The sequence below is a fragment of the Palaemon carinicauda genome, chromosome 35 (assembly GCF_036898095.1).
Source record: "Palaemon carinicauda isolate YSFRI2023 chromosome 35, ASM3689809v2, whole genome shotgun sequence".
NCBI classification, from domain to species: domain Eukaryota; kingdom Metazoa; phylum Arthropoda; class Malacostraca; order Decapoda; family Palaemonidae; genus Palaemon; species Palaemon carinicauda.
The window spans coordinates 13,400,804-13,419,753 of NC_090759.1; the positions used below are offsets into that span (position 1 = coordinate 13,400,804).

The 18,950-nt window shown below is 42.6% G+C and overlaps 1 protein-coding gene across 1 annotated transcript in view; it reads left to right on the forward strand.

Annotated features, from left to right (window-relative positions):
• TppII (Tripeptidyl-peptidase II) overlaps positions 1 to 18,950 on the forward strand; it is a 162,451-nt gene that overhangs the window by 42,631 nt on the left and 100,870 nt on the right. The window contains exons 6-9 of the mRNA XM_068358249.1: positions 3,110 to 3,273; positions 12,904 to 13,008; positions 13,157 to 13,292; positions 13,657 to 13,853. Coding sequence (XP_068214350.1) covers positions 3,110 to 3,273; positions 12,904 to 13,008; positions 13,157 to 13,292; positions 13,657 to 13,853 — 602 coding nt within the window. The remainder of the gene's footprint in view (positions 1 to 3,109; positions 3,274 to 12,903; positions 13,009 to 13,156; positions 13,293 to 13,656; positions 13,854 to 18,950) is intronic.

Genomic DNA, 18,950 nt, shown 5'->3' on the forward strand with positions numbered 1-18,950 from the left:
ATGCAAGTTTTGGATATCCTTTCGGTAAGCATTATGGTTACAGCACAACAAATTACCGAACTGTCAGCCCTCAGGGGACACGTGCTGGTTCTAGCCTCAGATATAATTATTTCTTCGCAATTTATAGTATAATGGACACTAAGGTGGATGGTGATCTTGATTGGACTTGAAGCCTTCAATTGGTTTTCACCTTAATGCAAGTAAGAATGCTAGGAATTTCTTTATTTGATGATATGCTGAAATTGCATTTTTATTATGCAACACTTTATGTTCATACCACTTCACCCCTGGTGAAGATTTTCTTCTTGGATTCAATGGTGCAGCCTTGCCTCTATATGAGCTGACTACTCTGTTCCCTGGGCGGATCTTTTTGATCTCTTGCTATTGTGTATTGTACAGTAATTGTATCAGAGAGGGTAGGTATACCTCTCGACTTCTTGGAGACTTCACTCCTGGAAAGAATTTTTTTCTAAGAATTTAAAGTACATCATTGCCTCTTTACGAGCTGACTACATTGTTCACTAAAGATTCACTTACATCTCTTGCTATTACTTATAGTAATTTTATCTTTCTGAGAGGAAGGGTATACCACTTAACTTCACTCAGACTTTCTCCTTCCTAAGGAAGATACTCGTATAAATGTCTGAATTTGTATCTGCATAGGAATAAAATCATCTCCTCCTACGCCTTTTGACGCAAAGGGACTCTGTTAAATTTCACCAGTCGTCTCTACCTTAAGCTTTTAAATCAATACTTCTCCATTCATCATCTCCTATTTCATGCTTCATGGTCTTCAGCTATGTAGGCCTGAGTTTTCTAACTCTTCTAATGCCTTTTGGAGCCCAGCTAAACATTTGGTGAACCAATATCTCTTGGAAGGCGTGAAGAACATGCTCAAACCATTTCAATCTACCCCTCACCATGATCTCATCCATTTATGGTAGTCGAGTAATCTCTTGTAGTTTCATTTTTAATCCTGTCCGGCCATTTAACTCCAATATTCTTCAGAGGGCTTTGTTCTCAAATGTTCAAAATCTGGTGGAAATTGTTTCATTGTCATACCATGACTCGTGTCCATACAGTAACACCGATCTCACTAAACTGATATGTTGCCTGATTTATATATATAGTTTCAGGTCTTGATTTCCAAATTTTATTTGGCCTAACTTTTGTCTTATTTACGTTTTTCAATCTCAATCTTTCATTAAACTTCAATTCTAAAGACCCGGTATTAGAGATCATAGTTTCTAAATATTTTAACGGTTATATTTCATTAATCTCTTTCTCTTTATAATGATATTTCATCTTCCATTTCATATTCCATTCTCATCATCTCATCATCTGTCTTTCTTCTATTTATCTTGAGAGCCCAACCTCATGTGACATTTCATGCATTCTGGTAAGCAAATATTGCAAATCCTGTGGTATCCTGTTGAAAAGGATAGCATCATCAGCATACTGTAGGTCAGCTGATTTCCAAATACCAATGCAGTCCAATCCTTCTTCACCATTCCCAACTGGACTATGCATTAAAAAATCCATGAGGAGGATAAACAACATAGGTGTCAACATATTCCCTTGGAGTACTCCGCTCTGATGGGGCAGCATTAACAATAATTTTGCACTTGCTATGCTTTTGAACAGACTTAATCAAATTTACATGTTTAAGAGGAACTTCATAATAATTCAGGACTCAACACAAAATCGGCTGGTGCACACTTCTTTGTCTGCATCTCTTCCCACTTTTCTTCCTCTAAATGATCAAGTTTGGACATCTTCCCGGCCCGTCCAGGCGAGTCGGCGGAACCCCATTGCCACTTTTGATGTCATTTGTGGACTATGGAAAAGCCTTTGATAGTGTGCCCCAGCCAATTTGAGAGGAACTCCAGAATAATGCAGGATTCAACACAAAATTGGCTGTTGCACACTATCAAAGGCTTTTTCATAGTCCACAAATGCCATTAAAAGTGGATATTTACATTCTACATATTGCTGTACATGTCTTAAAATGAAAATGTGGTCAGTACAACTTTTACCTTTTCTGAATCCTGCTTGTTCATCTCTCAGCTTTCCATCAATCTTTCTCTCTAGTCTCTTTAGAATAGGCATCATTCATGGGCACATCAAGGTCTTCCTCAGCTTCAGATGTATTAATCAAATTATACTCTTCATATCTCCTATTCATGACCTCACTGAAATGTTCTATCCAACGTTGCCTTTCTTCATCTTATGTTGTTATAACAGATCCATCTCTCTTTTTGATGGGTATGTGCTTCTTTTTCTTTGCCCCCGTGGAGATTTCATTAACATTTCTGTGAGCGATTCTTACACCATAGCCACTCCCTGAATTCATAGCTTTGTCAGCCTCATCTGCTTTCTTGTCTAAATATTTTCTTTAGTCATTCCTGGCGTTTCTTTTGACCTCACTATCAGTACTGGAATAATTAGTATGCTCTACCTTGTAACTTTCATTACTTCCTCGAAAACTTTCAACAATCAATTTCTGTCTTTATCTCCCTTTTAAACTTTAAATTTCAATACCATTTGTTTTTTTCCTAGCTATACAAACTTGAATCATTTACCAAAGTTCCCAACTTAACTGCCCTGCAAGTCTTTGACCAGGTGAGTCTTGTGAGGAGGCAATGTGAGCAAGAGCCCTCTTGTGCCTTGCATATGCACTATGGTTGGCTATCAGTGAAGCGTAATGCAATCAAACTAGTTTTTCTTTCATTGGCTGGTTGTGGAAAACATGACTAGCAGTTACCCGTATAAATGACTCAGGTTTGTATGGCTGGGAAAAATACAAATTTTATTAAAATTTGTATTATTAGAAAGTAATTATTGAATTACTGTGCATAATCAAAGGTTAACTGTAGCTATGTTACGTATTTGTACTTCAGTGCATTATAAAAAGGTCAAGAATGTTTGAAAGTAAAGGAAAAACTCTTGCTTTGTTTATGGAGAAAAAGTGGTTTCTCTATAATACGATACAAAATGCTTCCTTTATTGAATTCTGTTGTAATAACCATCATACTAGCCAACAAAAGCAAATTTTTAAGGTGAAAAAGTAGATAGTCACTATCGTAATAATTGCTGATATAATTTTCAGAGCTTGTATCGACACATCAGAGCGAGGAGAATTGGAATCTGGAATCCATTTGGGCGAGTATAGGCTTTGTCACCAGTGGGCCTCGCTTACGGAGGCGGATCAGTACAACATATCAATTAACGTTCACAATGATGGAAACATTTTAGAAATTGTGGGCATGTGCTGTAAGTTTTGTGTTGGATTTTTACAGTATTAAGAGTATAGTACAGTACTAGTTTACCTTGCACCTTGTAAATTAACTGTAATGTATTTGCACTAAACTTATACTATTAGATTTTGCATGTATGATTCGTGGTTTTCAGAAGTCTGGTGTGAATAACATAGTAAGTAAAAGAAAATATACTGCCTTAAGAGAGGGGGTTACTTTTTCAGTCTGATGGCATTGTCTATGAAAATTGTTGTGTTAAGTAAGTGAAGATTGTGACTGCAGAAGTTTATTCCGTCACTAATACAGTGCAAATCATTTCACTCTTGATTAGGGAACATACTTCCGGCGAAGCTGGAAGACTAGTCATAAGACTTTTAGCAAGGTGTAACTACCCCACCGCTATTTAGCATGAGGGTGGCTGTTAGTATTGGCTACCCCGTTCACACACACGCCTGTATTCTATCGTCACTTTTGCTTTTGGCTTGGTAGAGAGCGGATGCTCGCTCTCTCTACCGATTGACCTTTTTTGACTGGCCTTTTACTAATTTTGCTCTTTTAGTTTTTGTTTTATTTTTACAGGTGAGAGTGTTACTCTTTAGGAGTCTGCATAGGGGAAGTCGAAGAGGATTTCAATTTTTCTCTTGAACGCTGGACAACCTTAGGTCTGGAGGATTCCACTGCTTACCCTAGCGAAGCAGCTCTACCCTTCTCCACAGGGGAGTCTTTTTCTGTTGCTGCACCTTCACTATCTTTTACAAGAAGGCCGCTTGCAGATGACCCAGAGCTCGTCCTTGGTCTTGCATCATCGCTAACGACGCTGCACTCCCTTGTCCTGAGGTGTCACTCGGCGGAGGGAGTGCAAAGTCTGAAGCATATTCTTGCTCCTCTGAGGGGGACACCTTCCCCATTTACAGGTTAGGTCCTCCCCCGAGTGGTCTCTAAAGTACTGACGACAGCGCACGCACACTTCCTGAGATGTCAGTCAGTGGAGAGTGCAAGTAGGAAGCATGTTCCTGCTCCTCTCGGGACACCTTTCCCGTTTGCGGGTTAGGTCATTTCCCGAGTGGTCTCTTCAGTGCCAACGACAACGCACTCCCTCGTTCGGAGATGTAAGCTGGCACAGGGAGTGAAAAGTCTGATGCTTGTCCCTGCTACTCATAGTGGACACCTTTCCTGTTCGTGGATCCAGTCCTTCCCAGCGTAATCTCCGCCACATGTGGCTAAGAGAAATTTATTGGGTTTTTCCATACCTTTCTCTAGCCCCTCGGAGCGGGGTTCATCAGAGCTTGAGGATTAGGTAGCTCTTAGGTCGGGTGCAGCCATGATACCTTGCCGGCGAGGCCGAAGCGTCTGACAATTGTACTTCTTCACTCGCCCTTCCAGTTCGTCTCGCCCAGCTGTCTCGTCTCGCCCTACCAGTTCATCTTGCTCAGCTGTTCTGTCTCGCCCTTCCAGTTTATCTCAGCCAGATGTCCTGTCTCGCCCATCAGATTCGTCTCCTCCTGTCTCCTCAACTTGTCCAGTTCCTGCTTCGTGACACTCCCAAGGGAGTTGTGACGATCAGTGCAATATTGCCAACTTTGCATGAGAGCTCTTCTCATGATCAAAGAGATCTCGCCTACAACGATCCTACCTCCAGCTTGCAACGCTGACAGCAGAGATGATCGACATGGTCCAGAGTGATCGCTAGGTCATCGTTAGTCATTATCTAGACGACACCATTCACCAGCTTACGACCAACTTATAGCTCGCAACCAAGTTCCAGCTTGCGACCAAGTTCTAGTTTGTGACTGCACTTGTCCTTGCTATTGCTGCAGCAAGCTCTTAGTCTTTTAGACAATACACATGCTAGACTTTCTTTCCAGAGCAGGAGCGAGCACTACTAAATCAATGCTGGTGTGCATGACCTTGGTAGCGCACATGTGGGTGCTAATTTGAGGTGCTTGCTACTTTGGCAACGCACAAAACTTCAATTTATGGTTACTACAACTCGTGCTACTTCACTAGTGCTCACAGTTTCACCACGACATACAATTGAGGGAGTTCACTGCATGCAGTTTTCCTGGAATCTAACCTGGCACTTCCCAATTTTAGAAGGATTGCAGTGCACCCGTCAGCCTTCACATTTGATACCTCACTCGCTTCTTGGAACGTGTGATGTAGCACACAAGTTCAGTGAAAACGGCCCACATCTCAAGATGTAATACTGAACATCTTATTAGAACTTTGTCTTCTTTCTTTGAGTAAGCGGTACCTGTGCGAGCTTCATCTCGCTATACAGCTAAAAATGAAAAGTCACTCACTTAAGTGACATGTGCATTCGTTTCTACGTTGGCACACCTCTTCTCGTCAGCTCTCACTAATGTTCAACACGTAAATGTTCAACACACACGAACGTTTGTTACCACTATTGCTGCTGCCGCTACTACTACTACTACTACTACTACTACTACTACTACTTGAAGATTGATGTATTTTGGACTCCGACGATCAGTCGCCTCCTCATCTCCTTGTCGCTAACCATTTAGGTTACTTTGTTTTGGTATTTTGTTACCTTACAAGTGTACATCTTCATATAAAAGGTAAATGGATGACAGGAATTTGAGAGCTGTGCATGCGCTCTCGCCCATACACCGCCGGACCTCGCCAGGAAGGTAGATACATAATCCTACCCAGTGATTGCTGCAGATACGAAGGATTTTCCCCTACTTCCTTATGCCTCTTTCCTCTGTAGTCCTGAACAAACTTGGGAAACTTTATCCGTTGAGGTTATTATCTCTAACTTCTTTTCTCTACCAGTTAGAGAACTCATTGGATTACTCGCATGGTTTCGTTCTCCAATCCCTTGTGATCTCCGCCTCACTCCATCATGCCCTCATGGAACAATGGTCTCACAAGACATAATCCTTTAGGGTTATTTTATTCTCTAATTAAAGGGGGAGGGGTGGAATCAGCTCATTCTTGTGTTTACAAACGATAAAAAAACTTTGATTCGAGGAATCTCTTTGCTTTGTTAGCTATTTGCTCATGATCATTTTTAATGTTCACAATGCGATAGGTACTTGTGGGAGTGGATCCAGTCAGAGGCACGGGAAGTGTACGAGCTTCCTCGGAAGTTGACCTTGGTCTTCCTTCTGGAGAGTCTGAAGGTAATGGGTACTAACATAGCCTCTAGTGTCATTAACTGGTTCTATCGCCTCACCTTGTCACTGCTTGCGAAGGCTCCCTCGGGTCTTGTGCAACAGCAATTTAGATCCTGCAAATGTGGTCAACCCGGAGCTTGAACTTTGTTTTGCTCATCAGTGTACTGTTGACAATTCTACCCCTCAACCTAAGTTAGGTCAGTCCGAAGTCCAAAACATCGTCCGGCTTTTTTCAGGAGGAAAACCTTCCTCGCCTGTGAGTTAGGTTTTCTTAAAGAGTGATCTCCTCCCCGTGGTATATTGAGAAGGGTCTTTTTCATTCATTTCTTTCTATAGCCCCTCGTAGTGCGTCTCATTAGAATGGGATGATGAGGTAGCACTCGTATCTTCTTCAACCATAACTCGTCCAACCAGCATGATTCGTCCAGTCCCTGTAGCGAATCCCAATGCTGGATTGCTGCGATCCACTCTCCAAACTTCTTCGTGCATACTGATGAGTGATTTACATGACCCAGGCTCATTAGTAGGTAATCTAATTGGATGAAGAGCTCTCTCCTGCAAGGGCTTACAAGAACAATAGAGTTGTTTACGAACCCCACCGTATGACCGAGTTATCACCAGGGGCAGAATAATCCTCAAGTTTGGCAAGAAGGCATACACATCATTACATACCTATCCACTGTCTGAGGTACGAGAGTGAGTTTCTTGGCTATCCACGTGAACATAAGCGTTCACAGAGACATCCGAACTCGGGCTTTTTGTCATCAATGCATAAGTACATTATAACATTACAAGGTTATGGGAGAGCGAATGTCATCTCGCTACCTCCTGTTCCCCAAGAGATTCCAGTTCATCCGTCTTCGAGGAGTTGAGACCAGATTGGAGCAACTGAAGAAGGCGTCAAGCACCTTCTTTCTACTATGCTCGTTACCAGCACATCAGTTACTCCGTCTGATAAGGCCACCGGTCATTCTTGGAGCGCTTGGGGATTAACGTGCGAGCATCAGATTCCAACCTCCTCAAGGGTGTTGGATCTTCCCTCTCACCACCTGGATTTGATGCTCTTCACAGTCGCATCAAAAGAAAGGGTGGGGACGCCGCATGTTACAGTACACGACCTCCAGATTCTGGATTGAATCCTAACAACATTGCCACACGAGTCTCGTTGAATGAGGGCAGCTTTTCTGGTCCTCCAGTTGTTTCAACAGCTCCTTTTGGGGCAATCCATGGTGTTGATGAGCGAACAGCACTCGTGCCAATCACCTGGTGAATACTGAGGAGTCGAAGACAACACGGTGCCATTTCCGCCATGTTCATCCTGGACAAGGGAGATGTTCTTGTGGACAATCTGAGTGAAATGATTCAGATAGTTGGCCCTGAGTGGTCTTTGGATCATCAAGGACTCAACAGAGTTACAACTTTGTGAGTTTCACTGACAGTAGACCTGTCTGTCACATTTTTGTTTGACAAGTTTGTGAGGCACTGTTAGTCAATATTTTTTTCCCGAGCACTTGGCAAGGGGCTTTACAACTACAGGGCGACAGCATAGATGTTGACGCGGGCCCCCCTTCCCCCGCTGGTTGGCCTAATAAGAAGTTTACTCAACAAGGAAGGACATCTAAGCCTGTCGATGACCCTCTTTGCTCCAAGGTGGCACCAGAAAGAATAGTTTCCAAACAGTCTGCGTCTGCTCACAATGATGCCGAGGGATTCCCCCCTCCACGTCACTATCCCCGCAGACAATTACATAGGGGAGATTTCCTTAAGCCGTAGAGTGCACTACGACTTCTTACCGGGAGGTTATCCAGCATGTCCTCTCGAGGAGAGGCTTTGCTCAACCCATTGTGAAAAAGATGTCCAGTTACCCCTGAGATCATCAACCGACGTCTACCAGGCAAGGTGGGCAGTCTTCTGTGGTGGAGGTAGTGGAAGGCTATCACCCCTCTTGACGCCACTACTCCAATGATAGCGGAGTTCCTTTGACACCTCGGGGAGGAGATTCCTCTCGGTCTCAACAGTCAAAGGCTACTGCTCAGCCTTGAGCCTCTTCTTAGACAGAAAAAGATTTTTTTCCTATCGGTTGGAATTGTCTATCCTCATACAGAGTCCAAACGTACCTGCCCTCAGCTGAAAGTTAGACCACCTTCAGGGAACATAGTTAAGGTACTACAATCCCAGAAAGTAGCACTGAGGGTCCATGTGTCAGACATCAGACCTTCACACCTGACTCTTAAGGTGACTTTCTTGCTTGCCCTGGCCTTGGCCAGGAGAATTAATGAACAGCACGCCCTTTCTTAAGACATCTAAGTCTCCCATTTTAATAAAAAGTGACAATAGAACACAGTTGTATGTGTGCGTGTGTGTAAGCGGGGTAGCTGGTACTATCCCCCTAACCCCCCCCCTCCCCCGTGCTAACTAGCGGTGAGGTAGTTATGGCTAGTCAGCAAACTTGCTGTAAAGTATATTCCCTAATAAAGAGATCAAGGTTTATATTGTTAGTAAAAGCACAAATTACTTTAATTTTTTTCTCTTATTTATTTTTTTTCTTTTATATATTTAATTTTTTTTTTTTTTAAAAGGGCTATGTATACTTGCTAATAAAGTTTTGAAATTGACAATATTGTATAGCCACAAGCATCTAGAAGAGGTATATATAAAATTTATGAATAATAAAGAATGGAAGAACTCGACAGAAGTACATACATACATATACCATGGCACTTCCCTCAATTTTGGGGGGTAGCCGACATCAACAAAGAAACAAAAACAAAAAGGGGACCTCTACTCTCTACGTTCCTCCCAGCCTAACAAGGGACTCAACCGAGTTCAGCTGGTACTGCTAGGGTGTCACAGCCCACCCTCCCACATTATCCACCACAGATGAAGCTTCATAATGCTGAATCCCCTACTGCTGCTACCTCCGCGGTCATCTAAGGCATCGGAGGCAGCAGTAGGGCCTACCAGAACTGTGTCGCAATCGCTCGCCATTCATTCCTATTTCTAGCACGCTCTCTTGCCTCGCTCACATCTATCCTCCTATCACCCAGAGCTTCCTTCACTCCATCCATCCACCCAAACCTTGGCCTTCCTCTAGTACTTCTCCCATCAACTCTTGCATTCATCACCTTCTTTAGCAGACATCCATTTTCCATTCTCTCAACATGGCCAAACCACCTCAACACATTCATATCCACTCTAGCTGCTAACTCATTTCTTATACCCGTTCTCACTCTCACCACTTCGTTCCTAATGTAGAAAAATTAGAAATAACCACCTCTAAGAAATGATGAACTGATGGTGAATGCAGTAGTTTTATCCTTCCATCATTTATACATTCAGTACTGTATAACACTGATTGGTATATGTTCCATGAGGACTGCAGTGATTGTGATGGGAAGATATATACTGTACAGTACATTCTAAACTTCATAATGGAGAATGCAGATTTATTATTATTATATTGAGTCCCCTGTGGCTGCAGGAGCATAACAACAACTAGATTAGCGCTAACGTATCCCTGCGTGTTATAAGAGGCAACAAAGGGACAGGATGAGGGGCCTGGGAATCCTCTCTTGTATATTTGTTTCCAAGATTTCAAAGAGGAGCAGCTTGGTGGAGAGTGGCTGCACTCCACACTGTAGTTTTTGGGGCATCTGAATGTGCATGGATGTAGTATGATAGTCAGTAAAAGATGTGAGATGGGGTGTATGTTTTGTAGTAGAAAGATGGATGTATTTACCTTTTGTGAAATAAAAATAAAAGGGAAGAGTGATGTGATGTTTGGTAGAGTGACAGGTATAGTGTCTGGGATTGAAAGAGGAAGAGCAAGAAAGGGTGTTGCTTTATTGCTTAGTGAATGGATGTGTGTAGGTGAAGTAGTAGACTGGAAGGAGGTATTATCTAGTTTAATGTGGGTAAAGGTTAGGTTGGGCAGGGAATATGGGGCTTTTGTTAGTGTGTATGGGCTAAAATGTGAGAAAAGTGAAGAGTGGAATGAATTAACTAGATGTGTAGAAGGAATTACCTAGTTGTAGTGGGTGACTTGAATGGTAGAGTGAGTGCTGGAGAGCTAGATGTCATTGGGAAGTATGGCGTACCAGGTAAAAATGAGAGTGATGATGGTAGATGTGTGTTGAACAAGAGCTGGTAATAAGTTGTAGTTTTTCAAAAAGAAAGATTAACAAGTATACATGGGTAAGAGTGGCAAATGGAAGAGTGGTAGAAAGGGCATTAATGAAGTCAGTGAAAGATGAAAATGGAAGGTTGTTGAAAAGAGAGGAGGTAGGGAAAAGGTCTGCTGAATATTTTGAAAGGTGGTTGAATGTTGAGGATAATAGGAAAGCAGATATAATTGTTATTGCAGGCGTTGAGGTGCCAGTAATGGGAGATAAGAATGATAGAGTACAAGAGAGGAAGTGACAAGAGCACTAGAGGAAATGCAAATATGAAAAGCACCTGGTATAGTTGGTGTGGGAGCTGAGATGTTAAAGGAAGGAGGGGAGGGGTGAATGTACTTGAATGGTTGCTTAGGCTGTTAAATATATGTTTTATGTTGTCATTGGTACCAGTGAACTGGGGGTGTGCGTGTATTGTTCCGCTATACAAAGGTAAGAGAGATGTACATGAGTGTTGTAATTCAAGGGTTATTAGTTTGTTGAGTGTGGTTGGAAAAGTATATGGTAGAGTGCTAATTAATAGGATTAAGGATAAAACAGAGGATGCAATCTTGGTACAGGAGGATTATAGAAGAGGTAGGGGATGTATGGATCAGATTTTCACAGTTTGGCAGATATGCAAGAAATATTTAGCAAAAGTTAAGGTGGTGTATGTTGCACTCATGGATCTTGCGAAAGCTTATGATCAGAGTCGATAGGGAAGGTACGTGGAATGTGATGAGGTTTTATGGAATTAGTAAAAGGTGGTTGTTGTAAGCTGTTAAAGAGTTTATACATAGGCAGGGAAGTGTGTGTTAGGATAGCAAATGAAGTGAGCGAGCGATTTCCAGTGAGATTGCTGCTAAGACAGGGATGTGTGATGTTGCCATAGTTGTTAAATTTATTTGTTATGGAGTTGTGATAGAAGTGGATATAGAAGTGGCTGCTCGAGTGCTTGGTTGAGGATTGAAACAGTCGATGCGTGACAGAGTTTGGGATAGCATGTGAGAGAAGGAAGTTGCGAGTTGATGTAGGTAAGAGTAAGGTTATGAGATGCAAGACGAGAGTGAGTGGTGCTAGGTTGATTGTCATGTTGATTGGAGAGTTACTTGAAGTAAAACTTTAAGTGGTATGGTTCTATTGTTGCTCTGTATGATGGAATGGAAGCAAATGTACCCCAGAGAGTGAATGAAGGATGTAAAGTGTTTTGGGGCAGTGAAGAGATTAGTAAATAATTGAGGGTTAGGAATGAAGATATGTATGAGGAAGTGATTGTACCAACTGTGATGTATGGATTGGAGTTGTGGGGAATGAAAGTGACAGAGACAGAAACTGAATGGGTTAAAGATGATACAGAGACAGAAACTGAATGGGTTAAAGATGAAGTGTTGAGGAGTATGGCTGTTGTGTCTCGATTAGATAGGTTAGAAACGATGTAGTGAGGCTGAGAACGGGTGTAAGAAATGAATTGGCAGCTAGAGTGGTTATGAATGTGTCGGGTGGTTTGACTATGTAGAGAGAATGGAAAATGGCTGTCTGCTGAAGGTGATGAATGCAAGGCCTAGGTTTTGGTGGATGATTAGAGTGAAGAAAGCTCTAGGTGATTGGAGGATAGATGTGAGAGAGGTAAAACAGAGTGCTAGATATGGGAATGAATGGTTACCGAATGGGATGCAGTTCTAATAGGGCCTGCTGCTTCCTCCGGTTGCCTTGATGACTGCTGAGGTAGCAGCAGTAGGGGATTCAGCATACGAAGCTTCATTTGATGTAGATAAAAAGGGAAGGTGGGCTGTGGCACCCTAGCAGTATCAACCAAACTTGACTGAATGCCTTGTCAGGCAGGGAGGAGCAAAGAGAAGAAAATCCCCCCTCATTTTTTTAATGTTGGCTACCCCCCAAAATTAGGGAAGTGCCTTGGTAGATAGATAGATAGATATCCCTCAACTCATACCAATTCTTATATTGAATGAACTGCAATTGAATATTCTTCTAATTTCCTAATAGCATTGTATAAGATATACATATGGTAAAAGTTGAGTGGTCATTTTATAAATTACTGAAGTTTATATTACTGTAGAAATAGTGTCATATTCGAGGTCATTATAACTCTCCACATGATCTTATAGAAACTTTGTGTATTTTGGCTATTATTAACAAATTCTATTATGTCAAACATACATAATGGGTCTGCATAAAGATAACTAATTGGGAACATTCAAAAATAGAAAAGTTATTTTGTACAATCAGTCAGTGTAGTCGTTAACAACTCTCCTAGCAAGAATATCTTTATAGCAATTTACTGGTGAATGAATGATGATAAAGCTTGTAATTGAGATGCTTGTTTTGCAGCTAGCCACGGTACTCATGTAGCATCAATTGCATCGGCAAATTTTCCTGACAGTCCTGAGAGAAATGGAATTGCACCAGGAGCACAAATAGTTTCTATCACTATAGGTATGATATTTTTGTTCTTGAAACTTATCAAGTACTGCATGTGCATCCTTGTGCGTTATAGTATATAGGTTTGTTACACAGTACTAAGAATATTTATTTTGGTTTTGCATCAATATTGTTGTATCGCAAATTTTGATTTTAATTACAGGAGATAACAGGATTAGCAGCATGGAAACTGGAACAGCACTAGCAAGGGCAATGATGAGAGTTATGGAAAATCCTCATTATAAAGTCGATGTTATTAATATGAGTTATGGTGAACATGCACACTGGTGTAGTTCTGGGTAAGTTCGTTTTCTTGTTCTGTGTACTTTCCAATTTTTCTTTCCTGGTAATAGTCATTACAGTTAAGTGCAACTTACTCTTGGTTTTTCAGCACAATGTATATAGTACAATTTTTCTGTGAAGTATAAATATGTAACTGAAGTAAGGATGATGATGTGTATAGAAAGATGAAAAGTTTGAGACATTCGTTTAGGCTTTTTTTATAAACATTACATTGTAATTGTGTTTTATGGTTGGATATTGGTTTCCTCATGTACAGTACAGTATTGTTACATTATTGAATTATAAAGTATTTCATATTTATATCTAATTTGGTTTCATAATACTTTTATGTTCCATAAGATCAATTCTTGTTTTGTTTAGGCGTCTAGGAGAGCTAGCTAATGAAGTTGTGAACAAGTATGGCGTTATTTGGGTTGCATCAGCTGGCAACCACGGACCAGCGTTAGCTACTGTTGGAGTGCCTCCAGATTTTCAAAATGATTCCATCATAGGGGTTGGTGCTTATGTATCTCCTGATATGATGACAGCTGAATACTCCATGATTGAGAAGCTGCCTGGTGAGTGATCATGTATTATGCATATCTATGGTATAATTTTTAAATATTTAACTTAGCCGGTGAATATATAATAGCTGCAACTCTGCGGCTCGACAGAAAACACACTCAAAAAACTCGCGAGCGATCGCTATGAAGGTTGCGGGTGTGCCCACCAGCGCCAACTGTCGGCCAGATACCACTCTTGCATGTAAACAAACCCTTCAATTCTTCTCTGTCGACGTTGACGACAAGACGTATTCATACTCGCTGTAGAACCTGGAGTTTTCTTAACATATTTGGTGAAGTACTTCATTTTGGTTTGAGCTTTCGCAGTACAGGTGTTTTATCTTCAACTTAAATCTTGAACTCGTTTTTGGATAGATTTAATTTTTGATGACTTTGGATTGTTTTTTGGACTTTCCTTGACTTTTAAATGGCCGACCCTTCCCTCAGTACGGAAGTGTGTTTAGGCTTTTAGCAATTATCTTATCACGTTATAAATTAATTATAGATTTTCCTCTATATATTTTATATCTCAACCGCCTTTATTAGGCCTCTTCGATTAGCTTTCCATTTATAATAAACATCAAAATAAATTTTAATGATTTGTTTATATGCGACCTTTCCTGAGAGTAGGCGGTCCTAACTTGGAAACCGAAGTTAAACAACGTTGAGCCCTCTCAATCGTAAATAGCTTTTACAGAGCTAATGATTTAAAACTTATTAAATGAATATTTTTTTAATAGATATTTTATGAAAGATTTTCTTTGAATAGTCTTCGTACTGTTTCGAAGATGAACTAACGTTTAGTTTATTTATGCTACGCAATTTGCGCTCTATCGTTACGATAGAGAGAGAGAGTATCACGGTTTCACTTTGCAGAAAGAGTAAATCGATTCTGACGTTTTTTTCATTCTTCTTTCAAAGCTTAAATGTTTTAAATTCTATTTTAAAGGAACTTTTTAATTGAAAAACCTTTCAGTTTTTTCCTTTGGTCAAATAACCTGTTTTTTTGACGAAACGTAAGTGGGCTTTTCTCTTCGGTGCGAAATCAAGAGAGAGAGAGAGAGATAGAGACGGAGGGAGAGAGAGGAGAGAAAACGTTCCGATCTTTATCTCGTCCCAAGCGGGTAACGTTTTTCTCGAGTTACTCTCGTCCCTAGTCTCTGTACGGGGAGAAAGGATAAAACGTTTTTAGTTTTTTATTCTCGTCCCAAGGCAATGTACGGTGAGAAATTGAAAACGTAGTTTTGAATGAACTAGTGTTTAGTCTCTTCCCCAGCCACTGATTTTTTTATCTTAAAATATGTTTACTGTTTTTTGCTGGTATTAATGTGCTTACATTATACGACTGATTTCGCAATTACAACCTTTTGATGAGGGTAGAATTGCGTGCTTCAGGTAGAAATCAGTTTTATTCATACCTAATGTGAATTGTTAAAAAATTCGATTTCAGTGAAATAAGTGCAAAACAGAAAATCGTAGTGATAAAGTGATATTGCGCAAAGTGTTATCAGTGTTGCGACCGAGGGTTCGTCTGTTCGTGCCTGTCGTTCGCCTAGTCCGGGACCTCTTGCAAGCTCCCAAGCCCAGGGGAGAAGTAATGTCGTACGACTTATGGGTTCGAGAGGCCTTGATCAGCGAACAGACGTTCCCTCTATGGTATCGGGTGTATCTTACCAAGATCACCCCTACCATAAGGCGAGAGAGACGATTTTCTCCTCGTCATCCGAAGGCTTTTCGCATAAGAAACCGTGGAACAAGGTTTCGAGGCCCTTTAAGCGAAAGTCAGTCCTTTCAGGACAGGTCCAGCGTCCTGGTTTTAACCATTAGGACAGCTCTGACCCTATGCAGTCATCGGAAGACTGCTCGCCGCCTAACAAAAGCGTAACACAGACTCAGAGAGTCTTTTTGTAGGCAAGGTTTTGCGGTCACAGACGTTACCCTCGTCTCTTACCGCAACCATTCCCGTTGATCGTAAATGGGTTGTACGGCAAGACATGCAGAATAAGCTTGCCTCCCTTATGGAAGACTATTCTGCCGATAAGTCCGTTGAGCCTAGCCGTTTATCTCATCGAGATCCTGGCCTTCAGCCACCCTAACGTTCCTTTGTGCGTCCTGTTGACGTTGGCGTAGCCAAGTCACGTCAGTCAGGTTGTTTAGAACCACACTCGATGCGGTCTCGTGTGGATTTTCAGCCACATTTGGACGTTAGGCCACTTGCTGATGCTCCTGTTGACGTTCAGGACGTTCGCTAACAATCGGAGTTGACTTGTTTTGACGCTGAGCGTCAACCTCCGCATTCTAGAGTTGTTTTGACTGCTCAGTCTAGGCGGTCAAAGCAGTCTCGAGTGGACGCTGTGCGTCCTCACGCACCTGTTGTTGTTGACAGTTCACAGACTGTCAAGCAGTTACATGACGTTGCGTCCTGGTCCGCTACTAATGCACCAGTGCGTGTGGACTCTGCTTGTAAAGCATTGCCACCACGGTAGGTCTCTCTCTTGCTTGAGACTCGGCTATTGTCGGACAAGGTTCCTTCAGATGAGGAAGTTGCTGTTCCCCCTCCTACTGATATTCCCTTGAGGACTCTGTCAGACGGAGAGGAGCCTAAAGCTGCTTATCCCTCTATGGACTTTAAATAAATCATGCTGATTTTTAAGGATCTTTGTCCGGGATCTTTTTGTAACTGCTGCTCCTCGTTCGCCTAAACGTCAGAGCTTACACTAGGCCTAGCTACTTCGAAGCCGTTGTTTTATAAGCTAGTGCTCTCTCGCTCTTCTAAGAGAGCTTTACGTTTGCTAGGCGACTGGTTTTTCACCAGGAGGAGTTTGGGGGAGACAGCCTTTGCTTTCCCTTCTTTTAAACTGGCTTATAGAGCGAGAGACTGATATGACACGAGAGAAGTTTTCGGCTTGGGAGTTCCTGTCTCTGCCCAGATAGACTTCTCAAACCTCATAGACTCTCCCTGGCGCCTGGCCATGAGACGCTCCAAGATTTTACAGGTCGACTTCACAGCTATTTTCGAGCCTCTGAAGTTTTGCTGTACAATTATGTCATGCATAAACAAGGCTTTCAGTGATGGCTCCAATGATCTGACAGCCACGTTCTCTGCAGGAACAAGTCCCTCAGGGATGGCTCCAATGATCTGGCAGCCATGTTCACTGCAGGAGTACGTAAGAGGCAAGTGCGCTCAATGTGTTCATTGTCAAGACAAACTTCACGATGAAGTCTACCAGGCTGTCTTGACAGCATTTATGGAAGGCGACTGGATGGTCTCTCTCGACCTTCAGGAGGCATACTTCCACATTCCTATACACCCGGATTCCCAACCGTTTCTGAGTTTTGTTTACAGGAATGTGGGGTACCAGTTTCGAGCCCTGTGCTTTGGCCTCAGTCCTGCGCCTCTCGTGTTTACGAGGCTCATGAGGAATGTGGCAAAATCCCTCCATCTATCGAGGATCCGAGCCTCCCTGTACTTGGACGACTGGCTTCTCAGAGCATCGTCCAGTCTTCGCTGTCTGCAGGATCTACATTGGACGTTGAGTCTGGCCAGGGAGTTGGGACTTTTGGTCAACCTAAAAGTCCCAACTGATCCCATCCCAGATTATTCTATATTTGGGGATGGAGATTCGCAGTCAAGCCCTGCTCGAAGTCCAACTAATGCTGAAACGAAACTTTTATTCAGTCAGGAGTTGGAACAGTCTCGTAGGGACTCTCTCATCCCTGGAGCAGTTTGTCTCACTAGGGAGACTACACCTTCTGCCTCTCCGGTTCCATCTAGCCTCTCACTGGAACTAGGACAAGACATTAGAGACGGTATCATTCCCAGTCTCCGAACCAGTAAAGGCATGCCTGAAATGGTGGGACAGCAATATCAGTCTGAGAGAGGGACTATCCCTAGCAGTCAAGAACCCAAACCACGTGTTGTCCTCAGGACGCGTCGGATTTGGGTTGGGGTGCGACCCTGGACGGTCGGGAATGCTCGAGTCTGTGGACCTCAAGTCAGAAGAGCATGCACATCAACGGCAAGGAGCTATTAGCAGTCCACTTGGCCTTGATGATATTAGAAAGCTTCTTCGAAACTTAGTGGTAGAGGCAACTCAGACACCACCACAACTTTGGCGTACATCTCCAAGCAAGGAGGCACACACTCCTTCACGCTGCTCGAGATCGCAAGGGACCTTCTCTTATGGTCAAGAATTCGAGGCATCTCCCTGTTGACGAGATTCATCCTGGGGGACTTGAACGTCTTGGCAGACTGTCTCAGTCGGAGGGGTCAGGTGATACCCACGGAATGGACCCTCCACAAGGACGTGGGCAAGAGTCTTTGGGCTACTTGGGGTCAACCCACCATAGACCTCTTTGCCTCCTCGTTGACCAAGAGGTTACCAATCTATTGCTCTCCAGTCCTAGATACAGAAGCAATCTACATAGACGCGTTTCTACTGGATTGGTCTTTTCTGGACTTATATGCATTCCCACCATTCAAGATAGTCAACAAGGTACTGCAGAAGTTCGCCTCTCACGAAGGGACAAGGTTGACTTTGGTTGCTACCCTCTGGCCCGCGAGAGAGTGGTGCACCGAGGTACTTCAATGGCTGGTAGACTTTCCAAGAAGTCTTCCTCTAACGGTAGATCTGTTACGTCAGCCCCACGTAAAGAATGTCCATCAAGCCTCCCCGCTCTTCGTCTGACTTCCTTCAGACTATCGAAAGACTCTCAAGAGCTAGAGGCTTTTCGAAGGAGGCAGCCAGTGCGATTGCAAGAGCTAGGAGAGCTTCTACCATTAGAGTATACCAGTCGAAGTGGCAAGTCTTTCGAGACTGGTGCAAGTCAGCATCTGTGTCCTCGTCCAGTACCTCTGTAGCCCAAATCGCAGATTTTCTTTTACATCTGAGAAAGGTTCGCTCCCTTTCAGCTCCCACGATTAAGGGCTACAGGAGCATGTTGGCTTCGGTCTTTCGACATAGAGGCTTAGATCTTTCCAACAATAAAGATCTCCAAGATCTCCTTAAGTCTTTCGAGACCTCTAAGGAACGTCGTTTGGCAACTCCTGGATGGAACTTAGACGTGGTCCTAAGGTTCCTCATGTCAGACAGGTTTGAGCCATTACATTCA